This window comes from Podarcis tiliguerta (assembly GCF_965153285.1).
Source record: "Podarcis tiliguerta genome assembly, chromosome: 3".
NCBI classification, from domain to species: domain Eukaryota; kingdom Metazoa; phylum Chordata; class Lepidosauria; order Squamata; family Lacertidae; genus Podarcis; species Podarcis tiliguerta.
In genome coordinates this window covers 57,722,729-57,741,326 of record NC_139536.1, presented here as the reverse complement: position 1 = coordinate 57,741,326, position 18,598 = coordinate 57,722,729, and the positions used below count along the sequence as shown (strand labels likewise).

At 41.9% G+C, this 18,598-nt stretch overlaps 1 protein-coding gene across 1 annotated transcript in view; it reads left to right on the top strand.

The window, feature by feature from the left end:
* Positions 1-4,923: 4,923 nt before the first annotated feature.
* Positions 4,924-18,598, top strand: part of UTRN (utrophin) — a 321,971-nt gene continuing 308,296 nt past the window's right edge. The window contains exons 1-2 of the mRNA XM_083434684.1: positions 4,924-5,572; positions 8,245-8,410. Coding sequence (XP_083290810.1) covers positions 8,338-8,410 — 73 coding nt within the window. The 5' untranslated portion in view covers positions 4,924-5,572; positions 8,245-8,337. The remainder of the gene's footprint in view (positions 5,573-8,244; positions 8,411-18,598) is intronic.

Genomic DNA, 18,598 nt, shown 5'->3' with positions numbered 1-18,598 from the left:
ATGAGCGGTGCGTGAAAGGGCTCCAGAGAGGGGCTGGCACCAACAAAGCCCATCCCCCTTCCTCCTTTAGGCAGGGCAGGGAGAAGCCAGGAGGAGGGAGGGAGGGAGGGAGGAGGCGCTGGCACCGTGTGAGGGAGAGGCAAAGAACCTGTGTGCTGGCAATCCACACGCTGATTTCCGGACCATCTGTGGGCCAGATTTAGAAGGCAATTGGGCCTGATCTAGCCCACGGGCCTAAGTTTGCCAACCCATGGTCTAATCCTCTCTTAAAGGCATCACTGCCTCCTGTGGGAGCAAGTTCCATATTTGCTGCATGAAGAAAAAATTTCATTTGTCTGCCCTGAATCTTCCAACATTCAGCTTAATGTGATGTCCCTGAGTTCTAGTGTTATGATAGAGGGAAAATAACTTCTCTCTGTCCATTTTATCCATGTCATGCATCATTTTAGGAACTTCTATCATGTCGCCTCTTGCTTGCCTTTCCTCTTAACTAAAAAGTCCCAAATGCTGCTGTTGTGTTATTTTCCTTTTCTTTTTTCCCCCATAGTAATAAATTGTACATGCTTGTCGATGCTTTGTGTATGTTAACTGACGGTAGAAGGTTTGGAACAATAAGTAATATGTGCAATCTGCACAGAAAGCTCTTTACATGTGTGAGTCTCCTTATCTGGAGTAGGTAAACTGCTAACATTCCTTCCCCCTGCCACATTCCTGTGCCTTTTCAGCTAACCCACTGGAGAAGGAAGTGACAGGGGCTAGGTTAATTCTCCATCTCTTGGTCCAAACAAAGCACAAAACAAAAACTGAGTCAGTGGCTTAGGAATGAGAAAGCAGCTTATGTGTGCCCCCTATGGGACCCACCCCCCACCCCAGGCAGGCTTATGGCCATAAATGTTTTTGGGGTGTGTATTTAAAAGTAGATTTTGAGCAGTCTAATACCCATTTACAAGTAGTCTAATATGCTTACTATCATACTATTTTTTCATTAAACATTCTAACACTTCTTATTAAGTACCAGTGCTTGCCAATCAGGCATCCAAGTACATTTAAGCTAATTGGCTAGAATATTAACATGTTTGGTTTTTTATTGAGCAAATACAACCTTCATGCGTTTTTCATCATATCTCCATAAGAAAAATAATCTGAAGGTGTGTTTGTGTGTGCGCATGTGCACACAAGTTGACTAGTAATGTGGATTGTAATCTTCTCTGGTTTATCTGGTTCTTTTAATTTTCAGCCTTCCATCCTAACAACAATACTTATTAACTGGAGCAGTCAGATACACTAATGATCTGCAAAATAGGTGTGATTCAATATGACAGTTTAAACTCCAGTTACTTCAAGGTCTGATCAAGGCAATTTTCTGTTTTATATAAGGGTTACAAGAGCCACTGAATGAGCACAATTTCTTTTCCCAGTTAAACAAGAGACAGATGGCAGTTTTTCAACAGAATAGTTATATTTGCAGTGTATCACATAACTCATACCAAACTGAGCACAAAACAGGTGTGAAGCTAACAGAACAATAAAATGCAGTGGAACAAAACTTGCATTTATAGTACTGAACAAAAGCTTGCTTTCTAAAGAGAAGTGTTATTGTTGTCAGTTGAAATTATCCACCTTGTTAAGAAGCTTTTGACAGGAAGGCAAACTGGTGGTGGTTATAACTGCTCATTAAGGGAATTTCTATACAATGTTCTTAAGGGGCTTGTTATCTTTTACAAAGATAACAAATCACTCCAGGGGTGTCATTAGAGCTTAAGGAATCCTTTAAAAATAATCCAAGGGGTTGTCGGCTGAGGTGCAAATGCATGTTACAAATAGGCTCCTAACATAGAGGCTCCCACAGTTAACATATGAAATGTAATGAAAACCAGTCTTTGGACAGCTTCATTTTGTGTAGAGAATCTGGCTAGGGGGCAAGAGGGACTAACTGCCATTTTCCCACTCAAAACTTCCCAGCTATAATGCCCAGTGTAGGCTTCCTGCAGGAAGGGGAGCAGTTTTGAGGAGGGACTCAGAGCAGAAAATATGTAAATTTAAAGCACAGAAGCAGCAAATTCCAGTAGCCACCCACCCCTCCCTGCTTGCTACTCAACATCTCAGCATTTCATTTCAAAATAATCAAACAGTTGGGTTTTGTTACACATATAGGAGAAAGGCCAAAAGCCAATTCTTGGAAAAACTGCTTTGCCCACAGAAGGTCCCAGGTTCAATTCATGACATTTCAAGGTAGGGCTGGAATAAACCGTTCTAAAATCCTGAAGAGCTGCTGTCCATCAGACTACTAGATAATGCTGAGCAAGGTAGGTCAATGTTCTGACTCAGTTTCATGCATCTTCCTATGTTCTTATATTTGTCACTGGTGAAAGTTGCCACCGGTGAGAGGGCAAAGTTTAGGGTTGAGACACAGTATAAACGGGTTCTAGTATAAACTGGAACACAACGTGATTGGGGGACATTATTGCTATATGTTTAATATGTACCATAGCTTCTTAAACTTTTAACTATTCTTATAGTTGCTGGAGGCTGATACAATGCCCTCAAGGGTTCCCTGGTAATAAAGAAGAGTAGTGGCTCAATGGTAGAGTACCTCCTTTGCATGCTGAAGATCCCAAGTTGAATCTTTGGCATTAACAGGTGGGATTGGGAAGGTTCCTTGGAGATCTGCTGGATAGACCAGTGGTGGCTCAATGTAAGGAAGTTTATTATGTTCCTAAGTGCAGCACTGAGCAGGTTTTAGTAGGGTAAATGCCTCATTTGTGCAATTCAACAAAACAAGTTTTCTTCTCTTTGGGAAAACAAATCAGTCACTGTTCAAGACACTGATGTTTCTATCTTGATACTGCTCTATCACTATGTACTGCTGTATTACAATTCAGTTTTAGTTACGTGTTCAAATTGCATTTGTACAGAACAATAGATTCATGTCTAATACTTACATTTGCACTTAGAAAATGGGCATAAACAACAACAACAACAACAACAACAACAACAATAGGTACATATCTTGTCCGTAAATGTTCTTATGGTTCTTCTTTTCAAATGCTGGCAGATCTTACAACGAGCTTTAAACAATTCAAAATACTAAGCACCGAGCACTGCATTTCATTATGTGTAGATGAGTCAATGAGGTCTAATTCTTACAGATTTAAGTCGAACAAAAAAAATATACAGTACTGTATTACAGACAAGATGCCAGAACAGGTCACCAGCCTTTTCAGCCCATAGATACCTATGGATTTTTGAGTGAGTCCTGTGGGTGTCACCCCCACAGCACACTACTCTCATATCAGTATCTCTTCTTCCCAAGAAACTGAAAGAGAAAGTGTACATGTACACACATCACTTTCTGAATAAATCTGGATGAAAGCTGGATGCAGTTGAATTCACCTGAGCCTTGAAAAGCTCATGGGGTGGAATCCAACATAGCACTAAGTCTCTCGTTCGGTGACCACGATAATTTTCCTTTGCACCATGGAATGTCCTCTGCCTTTCCTCCCCCTGATCATTTTCTAAGAGTTCCTCCCGGGAACTCTGGAAGAGATTTGGGGAGGGTGCAGCTGATGCACCAGCCAAAGCTGGTGAGAGGCATTCTTTGGCATAGACTCCAGCTTGGGCCTCCATGGTTTCAAGAGAACTCCTAAACTGTGTACCTGTTCCTTTAAGTGCAACCCCATTTAGAACAGTTATTGTATATTGTATTGAATAATGTTGCGGCTGAATTTATGTGTAACCCACCCTAGGATTGTTAAATGAGAGGTGGCGTTTATATAATGATAAAACAAACAAATAGCACAGAAGCAGGCAACTTAGATTTCCTGCCAATGTAACTGCTACTGCAAACTTTGTAAAATGTGTTTTGAAGAGTTGTAGTAAAAACAGTAACATTAAGAGATGAAATCTGCTACTTTGTATTACTAAATTTACCATGGGCAGACAGTAACTTTCAGTTGCTACAACATAGCTGTGGTTATAGGCCTTGGTTAGTGGTTTCATCTGACAGGAGGATTCAAAATATCAAGTTTTGATAGGACAATTATTGAACACTCTGTTGGCTCTCATTTGTCCAATTATTATATATCAACTACTCATTCTTCCTTCTTTTTAAATGGTTTTAAGTGTTTTCAGTGCTGTTATTAATAGTTATTTATTTGTTTTTTTAACATATATATATATATATACATAGATTGTGTGTGTTTTAGCTGTATTTGTTTTAATTCATGCTGTGAGCCACCTGGGAGAAAGGCAGGAAATATATATATATATATATATATATATGCAAGCACAAGGGCACCTGGTGTTTCAAGCAAAGGTTTTGCAAGGTAAACTCTCACTGTGGCTGTGATTCATGCATGATTCCTCGAAAACAAGGCCCACTGTGCTCAGTGGAGCTTTACTCTTTGGTAAGCAAGCCTTCATAGGACTGCGGCCTCCCATCGCACATGCCAGTTCAGTGCCTCAATCCTAAACACGCCCAGCTATGGACTGAATCCCCTCTCCAGCACAACGAGACACGCATTTCTGAGCAAGCTAGTCTATGACCTGGCTGCACAATTTCTTAGTTTAACTTTGGGGTAGGGTGTGCCTTTAAGGGAAAGGCAGCAAAGGATTCCAGCTCTGGGCAATCTTGAGTTTCTCCTCCGATGGGGTAGCAGGTGACACACCGATCTCCTTGGGCGAGTGCGGTCCTAGAATCATAAAACTGTAGCGTTGGGAGGGTGGGACACCACGAGGGTCATCTAGCCCAACCCCCTGCAATGCAGGCCTCTTCTGCCCCAAGCGGGGCTCGAACCTAGAGCCCTCCTGTCGAAGCGTCCCACGCTCGGCCGGGCGCCCCAGGCACAGGAAAGGGGGGTCCGAGTTGATTGGCAGGGCGGCAGGCCACGTGACTCTGCCACGCCGCGTTCCCAGCGCTAGAGTGTGGCGCTGCCTGCGCTGCAGCTCCGACGAGGGAAGGAAGGAGGGAGGGAGGCAGAGCGAGTGGTTGCGCGCGCGCGCGCGCGTTCCAGGAACAAAGTTCCAGGCGCCGCGAAAAAAAGTTCTCTGAGAGAGTCCATATCCAGGCGGCGGCGTCGTGCAAACTCCTAGTTGCAGGAGGGGCGCAGGCTGCCCAAGTGGCTGAGGCGAGAGGCGAGGCAGGCTGGCTGTATCGCCCGCCCTTCGCAGCCGCGTCCTCCCCTCCTAGCGAGCGAGGAATCCCGGGGGCCCCAGGAGGAGCCGAGGCGGGGAGGGAAGGAGGGCGCGAGGGAGGGTCCGCCCTGAGGGGGCGGTGGTGGGAGAGGCTCTTCCTCCTCCCCCGGCAGCCTCAAGGAGCGGAGCGAAAAGCAGCCTCGGGGCGCGGAGCGAGCAGTTGGGACGCCGAAACTTTCTTTTGGTCCGAGGGTTTTGGTATAGCAACTTCTTCAGGCTGTCGGCGCTGGGTTTCATTTTACTTTTGTCCCTTTGAGAGGGCGAGAAAGCAGCAGCAGCAGCCCTGCGCGGAATGGAGCCTGTGATTTGACTTGGCCGGGGCAGCAGCGGATCTGGCCGGCGCTTCTCTCCTCCTCCTCCTCCTGCTTCTTTCCAGCAGGTAAGCTGGTGAATAATTGACGACGCCGAAGAGCGTAATGCGATTCCGCGCAGGGGAGGACAAAAGGGCAGCAGCCCAAGAAGCGCTCTCTCGCTCTCTCTCGTCTCCCCCCGTGAGCCTGGTGGATTGGAGACCACAGACAGACAGGAGTTTCAAAGCCTGGTGTTTGGTGAGGGGTTGCAGTTCTCCTCAGGAAACGAGCAGTCAGCTGGGGACAAAACTCTGCAAGGAACCTGGATGCACGTGGGGATTGGAGTCTGACTCGTAGGTCGTAGCAAACCCCCTTCTCTCTCTCTCTCTCCACCACCCCTTATGAGAGACGAAGGGGATCACCCAATTCCTTGGTGCTCTTCCTGCTTTTCTTGTGCCACACGTGGCATTAGTGGACTCACTGATCTATTTCCAGAAAAAAGAGTAGCACTTGAAAAGAGTTGGCAAATTCGTCGTGTGCCATAGGCTTTGGAGGCGGAGAGGCCGCTTCATCGGATAACTTCTTTGGAATGGGATAATAATACAGGAAAGCCTTCCATTCTATTTGGAACGTGGGTCTGGGTGCCCAGCTTAGATTGTCAGTGGTAGGATGCTTGCAATGCAAGGAGGCTTTAATCGCTGAAAGTGTGTGCCACTTTCTTTAACTGTCTTTGCCTCCTCCTTCCCAAAAGAGCAGGTACAGGTTTAAAAGCTCCGCAAAATGGTCGCTTGTCTCGCTCACCTTTGGAGTTCTAGGTGCACTCAAAGCTTCTATGAAACACAAATTTCTGATTAGCTTTTCGGAGATACGAATCTCACTACCTGCATGCATTTTGTGGAAAGGGAATCAAAGGAGGCTTAGGCTAGAGTTAATTCTTTTCCTGCGAAGAAGTGCTAGTGGGTTTGATGGCCCTGGTTGTGCCCACCTATGCATGGAGGCATTGGTGGGTAAAATGAGTAGAGGAAACCACCTGTTGCTTCCACTTGAGGTGGAAAGCAGCTGCCACCTTCTTCCTTATCTGCCTTACACTCCCCCCAGACACATATGTAGTAGCTTGTGGAATAGTCACTGGTTATTTTAAGGCAAGAGAACAGTGACCTCACTTCTGTTGTTGTTGTTTTTAACTTACTTGGATTTGATTCTAATTAAAAAAAAAACCTTGCTTGCTTTGCTTCGAAGCAGAATGTCATGAGAGCAGGCACTGGCTGTCCTGCTTCAGGCAAGCTCAGGGTTCTGCTGAAGTGGGCTGGCCGTTTCCCTTGAGGTTAATGTGTGCAATATCTGGAAATAAGTGTGGACTTGGGCATACAAGCAGATTCTGAGGCAAGGGGTCTAGAATATTTTCTGGGCAGAAGTCATTGTAGCAAAAGTACCTTTGAAAGGCAACTAGAATATGAACCGATTACATATGCTGTGGTTGCTTAAGTGTGCGTATAGTGTGTGTGGACAGCTGGGAAGGGCTGAGAGTTTGGGCTGGATGGAATCCAAACTCATTCTACGTGTGAAACTTGACTTTGACAGTTGTACCTGGCAATTCAAGCAGTCACGTGTTGAGTGAAAGTCTGAGCAGATTTCCTCATCTCAAGACTCATGACATAATTTGGTCTCTTTTCTTTCCCCCAAGAGACTCATGGAGTGATACTCTTGGAAAGCTGAAGTCCATATCCTCTTTTTATCTTATTGCTTGCATGATGGCCTACAGCAAATTCCATCTCTCAGCTCCATTGAACCCAAATAAATGATATATTGTAAACAATTCTAAGCCCTTGGGGAATGGTGGGAAAATGTATTAATACTGCATTGAGGCTTTAGTAGATTAGTATCATTATCTCCTTTTTTGTAGGAAATAAAAGTTAGAAAATAGACAGGGTTCATGTTGAGAGACTACATTGTCTTCCACCTAAAATGTTATATGGCTAAACTATATAAGAGGCAAATAACTCTTCCTCCTCCCTGTAGCTTTCGGAGAGCTAACCAGTCTCATCCAGGCAGGCTTTGGAACAGCTGGAAAACTGTTTCCTTCCACATAAATAAGGAAGTCAACCCAGCCACTCCCAAGCTGTGTTCTAGTCTGTGGGCCAGGATTTCTTTAAAGTGGCAGGCGGTGATAAGAATTGTGCTCTTATAAAGTGTAAGGATGCAATCCTATATACATTTACCTGAAGCAAAGTCCCACTAAATTCAGAAGGACTTGTGAGTAAACATATACACGATTGAATTGCATTTGATTGTGTATGGAATAAATCTGTAAGTAACTTTATAACACAGACTAATTGGATTTTGATTGTGACTTACTAGATATTGCTTGACCTTTGCCCATACACACACACTGTCATGGATACTAAGTTTAAAAAGCACTCTAAAAGCACAGCATGGTACCATGTAATTAAGTGGGTAGTACTGAAAAGCTTGAGTTCTAGAATTTGTCAGCAGCCTCCTTAGGTCTTCCTTTTTTATCCTCTCCTGGAGCCTATCCTCCCAATTCTCTGATTACAGAGTAAATTGACCTTCGGGCATCTGTAAGATAAGGAACTAGTCCAAGGCTTAAAAGGAGCAGTAGCAAATGAGGATTTTTAATTACACAGTTTTAAAAATGAGGAGGCATGGATTGAAGGTATTGAAATAGTTACAGCGATACGTATAAAGTCCTACTTGAGAAGAATTATTTACATGTATTTATTTGAGTGTGTTTATGTTTCAGGTATTACTTCAAAAGCAGGCTGGAGTGTGAGCTGTGTGGACAAAGATTTTAAATAATTCTACTCAGGAATTCTGAAGCTGGGGCGGAAAAAGGATGGCCAAGGTTTTGGATGAAGGACTAGATGGAGGGCGCAATGAGTTTAGCAACATCATTAAATCCCGATCTGGTGAGTTTCAAGCAAAAGTTTCCAGTCCTTTTTCTTGAGAATGCTTCATGGTAAAAACAAACAAGTGCCATTTACTTGTCATAAACAGAAGAGCTGAACTTCATGTTATGCACAAATGCATGTAGTGGTAGCCTGATGGCCCTTTTTGAAACAGGAAAAACCTGTTCAGGGAGCCTGCAGTTGGGAGTACTAGAGAAACAGCACCGCAGGAGAGAGGTGTTTTAACCATTTCTCGGCCCTTAAATGCCGCAGCACCTGCCCCTGAACCACGGGGAATTCAGATGCCTGCTCATCTTGTTTACTGTCACCATCTCCAAAGCAGGCTACTGTGTTTGCAATATGGTACAACCAGTGGCTTTGCTACTGAAGCGCCATAACCTTCAATAACCCACCCAAACTGGCACTTCTTCTGTTAAAAGTACTCTCTGGCTACAATTATGCCACTTGCCTGTAAATGTAATTTGGTCCTCTAATTCAAACACCTGATGTGTCTGTCTGTCAAAGCATTGTTCTGTATGCTGGATTCCTGGTTCTACTTGAAAAGACTCTTGACGCAGCCATCATGAAATAAGAGTAATTATAGGCTTCTGTTTTTCTGCAGAGCTAATCATGTCTGGTTTTTTAGGACCCAATTACATTAGGCTTTATTAAGTCTTGTTTGGGCCACTTGTTTGCGGCTTAGAAAACTTACTGTGCACACTGCAAAATGCCTTTAAAAATATTTGTGAAGTTGAAGGTAGTACGTGTCTCTTCGGGAGTTCCCTCAGGTTCTAATTTAATGCCTTAGTATAAAACCAGAATTGCAGGACTGGTCAGGGCAGGGGAAAAAATGTTTTGCACACTTGGGAGTGTTTTTTCTTCTCTGTGCAGTCTTGGACTGTATCTTTCATGTGGACAGGGTGTGATTGCACATACTTTGAGAGAGCCCATTTGAAATTCTGTACTCCCTCCTGTCTGCTGCATCCATATATCTCTTGCCATGCACAATTTATTTAGGCACTGCATACTTTTCAGAATGGGCCATAGGGTGGTCTTTAGCATATGCGCTGCCAGGGTGCAAAGATCCACCTAGCGCCCCCAAATTCACTTTAGCTCCCAAATTCACTTTTATTATGCCTTCTGTCACTATTATAATTTGAAAAATAGTGCTCATGCCTGTGCGGTTCCAAAAGGAGGTTGTGTGTGTGTGTGTTGTTTAAAACCAGCTTTTTTAAAGAAGACAAAGAACGCATTGGGAGTCAGTGTAAAGACTCCATGCATGCGCTTACGGTCATAGGGAGGTGTCTGAAAGATGAGACAGGCAGGCATTATGCGCATGCGTGGGAGAGCCATCTCAGGCAGCCTTTCATTGGGAGAGTAACCTTATTTCTAGAGGAACTGGGAGGACCCTTGCGAGTGCGCATATACGAGTTCTTCTTCCGGAGCCTGTGCACGCTCCTGTCGATAGATAGGCACATTCTCTTTTTGTCTGTCTCTCCCTCTTTCTTGTCACTTGCCCTCCTCCCAGCTTTGGGGAGTGAGACTTTCCAGAGACTTCTCCCTGCTCTCCCTCCTGCTGCCCCCCAGAATTTGGTGCCCGGGTGCCCCGCACCCCTTGCACCCCTGGGTAAAGATGGCCCTGATGCGCCACAATGGCATCTTGTCAGTTCAATTGTTGAAGAATGAGAGCATTTCTCCCACTGCCCCCAGTCAGCTCACTTTCAAATACACATATATGTGGTTTGACTTATCATACAATTAGCTGGGTATAGGAAGCAATTCTGTGATCATCGTTCTGCCCGGACACTGAGGTCCAGCTCTGAGGGCCTTCTGGCAGTTCACTCACTGCGAGAGGCCAAGTTACAGGGAACCAGACAGAGGGCCTTCTCGGTAGTGGCGCCCACCCTGTGGAACGCCCTCCCATCAGATGTCAAAGCGATAAACAACTACCTGACATTCTGAAGGCAGCCCTGCTCAGGGAAGTTTTTAATATGTGACATTTTAGTGTATTTTTCATCTTTGTTGGAAGCCGCCCAGAGTGGCTGGGGAAACCCAGCCAGATGGGCGGGGTACAAATAATAAATTATTATTATTATTATTATTATTATTATGATCACTATTTTGGGTCAGATCTGAACCAGGGCTTGTTATGCTCCCAGTAAACCATGTCTAGTAAATCAAGAACAAACCTATAGATCTCAGTTTGCCAGGAGCGAACCAAACTACAATTCCAGGTTTTGATGTAATATGAAGTTAGGGATCATGGTTTGTTTATGTGCAGCGTGAAAGAGCCCCCTTAGTAGCATTCATGGTATGGTAAACTCTGAGATTGGCAGGTATTTGTTAGGTTTTTAACTTCTGAAAATAATTTTATTTGGAGATATGCTATATGTGCATATTTAAAGATTTATCAGCATACTTCATTTTTTTTTATTCCTGAATTAAAAATACAAGATTTAACTCTTGAACTTTTGTGATGTTAATTAAATTAGGTATATAAGCTCTATACCAGGAATGGATAGGTGTTGCTATACTCCAGCTTCCATCATTTTTGACCATTGGCCATATTCCTATGGTTGATGGGTGTTGGGATCCCCATCAGAAGTGGAGGGCCAAAGGTTCTCCATTCCTGCTGTATAGGGAGGGATTATTTCTGAGTAAACATGCATAGAATTGCACTGTGCTGTTGAGCTGACCTAAACAGAAAGCCAGCTACAGAAATCATCGGAATTAGGCCTGCCTCTTGTATTTACCTTTTGCGAATTTTCCTGAATCTTAGTTATTTATTACTCTGCATACTTGAGATAGGAGCAGAATCTGGGAGAGGGATTTCTCAATGAAAAGGGTGCAGTTCTTCAAAATACACTAGTCAACAAATTAAAGACTTGTTGTCAGGACTGGCATTTGTGCTTTTCATCTTAATTGCTCCATAAAGGGAAAAGTGCTAAAGGGAAGGAATACTTGTGCTAGTCCTCAAATGGAGTATTCCTAAAGTGAAATAACTCTGTTCTGTAATGGATAATGCAGAATAAAAGGTATTATTATACTATGATTTGTATTTTGATAATGATCTCTATTTCATTTGGGTGATATTCAACCAATCATACTCTACATAGACACTTTTAAATCAATGGTCTTAAGCTGCCCATTGATTTTAATGGGTCTTTTCTATGTGTGACTAATGTTGGATTTTGCCTTCTGTCAGTTGTATGTTATGTACAAATGATCTAATAAAAATAGTTGCTTGCCCTGGTGCAGAGGGATAAATATGTTTAAAAGTCTTTTGAAGATAGTTGTACACTTTCCCTTTCGTGAAGCTACATTATATTTTAAAGGAGAAAAAATGTTTATCTTTATTTTAAACAAGCACACTAAATTAAGATGTTGCTTTGGATACCAAGAATGTTTTCATAACTTCAAGGCCCAAAAGCCAGCAATATAATCCAATAGTTTATTTTGTTTTTCCTGCTGGAATGCCAGAATTTTAGCTAGAGTGTAGTGCAGAAAGAATTCAACTAAAATATGTTACAGGTGGGAGTATTGTTTACTCTTAAAATTCTGAACAGTGACTTCTATTTCTAATCACATTTATTTTCAACTCATGGTGCTAATAATCAATAATCTTCTTTAGGTAAAATTAGTAGCAGATTACTAGTTCACACAACTCTTGTATCAGTTGATGTTGACATTACTTTATCCTAGATAACTAATGCTAATGTTTGGAATTCCCATGTCATAGGAGGTGTCTTGTTTGACCTTGGCTCCATAACCTTCCCAGCCATAATCTATTGTTTCTTCCATAGAAGTCACTCAGTGGGGGCCATTATTTTGCATCTGGCAAGGTCAATGGGTTGCAGTTGCAGCATGCAGTTCACTTATGTAGGGAAAAGTAAAGCTGTGCTGTATGTCAGGCGTTCACAACAAAGCTGCAGCGCCCTGTTTCTCATATTGGCTCACTAGAAGTCTCTAGGAAGGGCATGGACAATAGTTCTCCTACACTATTGTACCCATCAGGCTGTGTCTGAACCTGGAGGTCCCATTTAAATATCATGGCTAATAACACTTTGTTCTTTGCAAATTTTGCTAAGCCCCCTTTAAAGTCATGTAAGCCAGTGGCCATCACCACATCTTGTGCTAGTGAATTCCATAAGTTTTGCATTCTGTGAAAAAGTACTTCATCTAAATCTATTGTTCTGAATATATTGCTAGTCAGTTTCATTGGGTGAGCCCGTTTTCGTATTATTGGAGAAGGACAAAAAGTTATTTCTAATCATGCTGTAACATGGTTGAGAGTTGTGTTCAACTCTTTCATTTTTTCTCTTGTTTCATGACTTCACCATCACCACTTCCTAATATACAGGAGATATTTGTGTGTGTGTGTGTGTGTGTGTGTGTGTGTGTGTGTGTGTATATAAATAAATAAAACGTGTAAGAAGAAAACACAAAAAGCAAAAGTCTCGAACTATTGATTGGAAGATTGGCATACACGTGTGCACTGCCTGGTAGATTTTAAGGCACTTTAGAAATTGTAAGTAGTCCATTGGTGCTTATTTTCATGTATGGTGTGATTGCCCTAAAGTAAAAGCATTTTGTTATTAGTTTTTGCTAATAAAATAACAAAGCAACAAGCAGTAGTCTTTACAGAATATTTTTACAGAAGACATTGTAGACCTACACTACAAGGAGCTTTTTTGGCATATGTTACAGCTGCAAGGATTGCTATCTGGGCTTCTCAATCTGGCTATTTTATTATATCCCCATGTTATTATAGAATTGTAGAGTTGGAAGGGACCCTGTGGGTCATCTAGTCCATCTCCTTGCAATGCAGGAATATGCAGCTGCCCCATATGGGGATCGAACTTGAAACCTTTGCATTACCAGCACCATGCTCTAATCAACTGAGCTATCCAGGCATGTGAATGGCTGTCAGTAAGAACTAATTTTTATGCTGTTGACTCTTATATATTAGTGTTGCGTTTTATTCTCACTGGTTTGTGAGCTGTCCAGAGAATATATGCTTATATATCATTAGACTTAATAAATAAATGTAGTTAAAATATGGTGTTTATGACTCCTGTGACTTTTCAAGCAGTGATTGAACGATCTCTTTTTTCCAAAGACTTTGTTTTTGTATTTTTGAAAGTAGTAATACAATCTCTTAAACACCAAATGTTCATTATGTACTCAGCAGCCAGGAGGTGTAGATTTTTTTTCAATGAGAGAGCCATGACTTAGAAGTATAATACGAATCTGGAAGCCCTGCAGATATTGGAGGTGGTTTACAGCCTACTGTTCATATGTTTTCCGCTATTTGTCATTCAAGGACCTCGTAAGATCACTGAGTGACACCAAATGATGCCTGCCCACTTGTACATTGGAAATGCAAATTGTGCAACAGGACTGGTTTGTCTTCTCTCTCAAGGCATTCCCTAGATTTTGGGGGGGTGCTGGGGGCCTCCAGTGGGGAGGACAGGAAGGAGAAGCCCTGTTACTTGCTTGTGCTGGATCTTACTTGCTGAAATTATTATTTTACTAAGGCCAAACTGCCATTCTGTAACTAATAATTTATGTTTTGAAAGTTTTAACACCTGCACTGTTGTATTTAATAACTTCTCTTACTCTTCCTGGAATGTAATGGACTTGTGAGTTTAAATCTCTACTATGACCTACACAGAGATTTAAAGGAATGTGAAAGCACAGGTATGGTTAGCATTCTAGGATAGACTTCTGATGTAATTTTGGTTATAACATTCATCAGTGTTAAGAGATTTTATAATAATAATATTTAAATTGCCAGGCACGATCAACTTAGTCTTACACTTTAGTTGGCTTTTCTATCTTTACTTATGCAACAAAATAACAATTTTGTACTGCCTTGCTTGTTAATAGATATAAATGTTTATGTAATTCAGCTTTGGTTTGCAAAAAATTCACAGCGAGGAGACGGCAGTAGAAATATACCTATAATTTTAAAGAATTGCATAGTTTAAAATAGGAGATGTGCTTTATAGCGTATGCTTGAGCTGACTTTTAACCTATCAGGATTTTCAGTTGTGATTATAGATTTTAGTATCCAGTGTTGAAACTTCACTGGTGCAAAGGTCTTCTGTGTGTGTGTGCAGTGGAACTTCTTCTCCCTCAGCCATTCCCTCCAGCCTACTGTGTGCTCTCAAAATCATCTCCAGAAGATTGGGGGACACTCCAGAGCAGATTTTGGGAATGTGCAATGGAAGGATACAAAGCGGAAGTCGCATCATGCCAGTGGAACTAACCATGTGGAGCATTCAGTAAAACCCAATGGCATATGCCTCAGTTTAAGTGTGGACTTCAAATCTACATGTGTAATAATCACTAGTACAGTCATACCTCGGGTTACAGATGCTTCAGGTTGTGTTTTTTTGGGTTACGGACCCTCCAAAACCTGGAAGTACCGGAACGGGTTACTTCTGGGTTTTGGCGGTTGCGCATGCGCAGAAGTGCTGAATCACAACCCGCACGTGCGCAGACACGGTGCTGCGTGTTGCGAACGTGCCTCCTGCATGGATCATGTTCGCAACCTGAGCGTCCACTGCATAGGACGGCCTAGGTAACAAATAAAGCAGTTCTGGTTTCAAGAGACAAAGAGAGGTGGCTTGAATATTGGCTTCTATGGAAAGGTGACAGTGGAAGTTCTGCCACTTGTGTAGTCCAGCACTGGGGGGGGGGGTGAATTGTTATTGGCCTCAGGAAATTTCAAAGTGCGCCTTTGCCATCTAATATACTTCCTTGACATCTGTTAAACCTTTAATAATACCAGAATCAGGAATGGCAACTGTTTCCCTAAAGGAAAACCCCATACTGCAGTGATATGCTCAATTTCTGGAGAGTAAGATTCCTTAAAATCAGTGTACTGTAACTTACTTCTCAGTAGAAATGCTTAGGATCACACTGTTATAATTTTCATAAGCTTTTTAAAAATCCACGTTAGTTTGTATCTTCAAACGTTCGAGAATATTTATTGTGGTTCATAATAAAAAGAACAAATATGGATTACTATGGAAGAATCTTGGTTATGCACTCCTCATATTTGGTACAATTAATATAAAGAGGACGTAACTAAGATGCTTCCATGCTAATATGATTCATGTTCTTATATACTCTTTGTTTTCAATTTAATATTGGGTCAATCCATTCTTGAGCTTCGTTAGATGTGTGACCATTGCCATTTTTGAATGAAAACTCTTTATTTGCCCTTATCTTTGAAAATTATTCCCACCTACTCAGACTTCAGGGTATTGTTTTGCTTTGCTTTGTAATGCTGGCTGCATTACTTTGTCGGGAGGAAAGGAGTACTGTGTTTAATTAGTACTTCAGGATTGCTGAGTGAGTGGGAGAAAGCATGGGAGAAACAATTTAATGTGGGGGAAAAGCAGAACAAATTTACTGTGGTTAAAACATCAATTTCTAGTGGTTGTAAATGCTATGCTCTTTTGAAATTTGCAAAACTTCATGTATCAAATACACTATTCTATCTTCGTTCTTCATTGTGATGCTAGTATTATGCAGAAATATAAAGAACTAATATCAGGGAATAAAGAGAGTTTGAACACTTTGGAGTGTTATTATTTCCATAATAGTTATGTGAGGTAAGTTATGCTGATATCTGGTAACTGGTCGAAGATGATCAAGTGAGTCTGAGAAGTGACTTAAAAAGACACAAAATTGTGTCTTTACTCCCTCCCCCCTTTTGTGTGCCTCGTTTTCCTTCTTGAAGGTGTGGTTTTGAAAATAATAAATGGGAATAGAATATTGAAGCAGTTGAAAATAGTGAATTTTAAACAAGTGCCCCTTCTTAAGGATATGACTTATAAAAGCTTCTTTGTTTTAAAGGCTAAAGAAATTGCTGGTGATCACTGCCCAACAGGAAGGTTCTCTTAAATAGCAATTTTAGATGTCTTGAAAGATAAAATACACAGCACTAAAGCAAGGAAATGTCTGGCTAGCTGCCTCAAAGAGTTCACTCTTTGTGGTCTGTTCAAACAAAGGTTCCCACCTGTGGTTCGTGATACTGAGCAATAGCCACCTTGGTTGGGAAGGGGGAATGTGTAGGCAGAAAACTAGAATATCAAATATGCAGGTAGAATAGCTAATTCAAAGGTTTCCACTTTGTACTACCTGGCTTAAATACTAAGGGGACAACCATGTTTGCTTTTTCATGTGTCTGCCCCTGCCAAATATAAGCAGGAGGTTGGGGAACAGCCTAAATTTTACATCAGCACTCTAGAATGTAGTATCTTAAAAAAAATATATCTGTTGACTTATTTTTAAAATTTCCTTTTGGGTTTTTTTTTAACCCCTGGGAAGATGCCTGTCACAACAACTGTTCAAGTTTCAGACTGCAATAGCACAAGAAAGTCCAGTGTTGGTTGTAATTGCGTTTGCCCTTTATAAAAAGTCTTCATGAAAGTGGACTAAAGCCTCAAAATACGATGCTATCTGAAGAGTTCACCAATGAGAATTATGTTCTTCTGATTTTTTCCCCTTGACACTCAAACAGTTGCTGTTGATAGTACTAGCTGCCTTGGCAGTTGCATGCTATTGGAATACTGCAAGTGAAAGTGAACTTGTCACACTCTCCAATTAGTCAGGAAGCATTTCCTGAAAATTTAACACCAGGCAACTATATGAGGGGAGTTCCCATTTTTGTTCATAGAACTTCAGCATCTCACCAGCTGTGTCTGACTTCCATTGGATATGCAAATTCTGTCAGTTGTATCTATTCAATATATAGATCAGCTAAGGGAAAACGCCACCAATAATAAAACAACAAACTACGTTCATTTTCTTTGAAATGGTTTATGATTCAGACTGTCTGTGTGCCTTGGTGGAAGTATTGCTAGCTAGTGATTTTTGTGGCAACAAGTCACCTGGACTTTTTAAAGATATACTTGGCAGGCTTGGCTTGGGCCATTAACTTAACTAAAGAACTCTTTTTCTACAGAAGAGACAGGTAGTCTGCCACCCTCCCAATGTTGTTGTACTATAAACTTTCTCATCCCATACTGTTGACCATGCTAGCTGAGCCTGATGGGAGTTGAAGTCCAACAGCATTAGGAGAGCCCTGGGCTCCCCATCCCTATTCTACAGAATTTCACCTTGCAGATATAAAATCATAGGCTCCCCTCCCCCAAATCTGGATCTTGAGACATGGGATCAATTGCTTGCCTTTTACTTTTCACACCTTTTTATTTAGTTACACAGATTTGAATGTTTGTCTAGCGCTGTACTGATTGCTGTGTGCGTCATGTGTTGCAGGAATTGGTCTAGTTCTGCTAGGCCTTGGCTAGCAGTGGCCTGCAGGATGCATAGTGAATATTTATGATGTCTGAAGTTCCTAATTCTGTACTTGCTACTGGATAGCTGTCCTTTGAGTTTGCAGTGCTGGAGGCTACTGTTACCTTTCCTTGCAGGTTACGGTGTTTTCAGGCTTTTTTGTTGTAAAGTTAATACTTCAATACTTACGGTGTTGAGAATAATGCCTTTTTTATCTTTAATGAGTGAAAGCGAGATTAGAGTTTTCTGATACACCAGAGCAGGGATTTTATGACTAGTGTTGGCCTTTCTTTGTTCCCTTCTCTCTTTTCCTCCCTCTTGGTGGTGTAGGATTTGACACTTCATCAGACTTGGAAGAAGGCCAGATCTGCATGGGACATGGAGTTTGAAGTTGCTATTGAGATATATAGTTTTTGTGTTTATTTTTATCTCCTTTAAAAAATGCACAGGGGAGAGAAATTGCTATGAGGGGAGGTGGGGGGAGGGAGGGAAACAATGAAAGTAGGTGGAGACATTGAAGGAAAGAAAAACATCATTTGTAGGCACAAAATTGTAGTTGGGGAGAATGGAAAGCTACAGGAAACATGTAGGTATATATTGTAAATGGTTTGCTTTTTTCACACAATGTCAACATGTGCTCTAATTCAGCAGTAGGGCTGGGCGATATATCAATAGATCGTCCAAAACCAGTTTGAAGTCCATATAAGACCAGTTTCATAATTTTTGACCTGGCAATATATCGTGAATCATCGGGTGTGTGTGTGTGCGCGTGTGCGCATGTGCACCCTATGCAAAAATCGCAATGTGGTGTAAACCATGAAACCAGCCAATGCTTCTCTGGATTCCAGCAGCCCCTGTTAACTCTGCCAGCTCAGCTCTCGCCTACCCCCTGTAGAG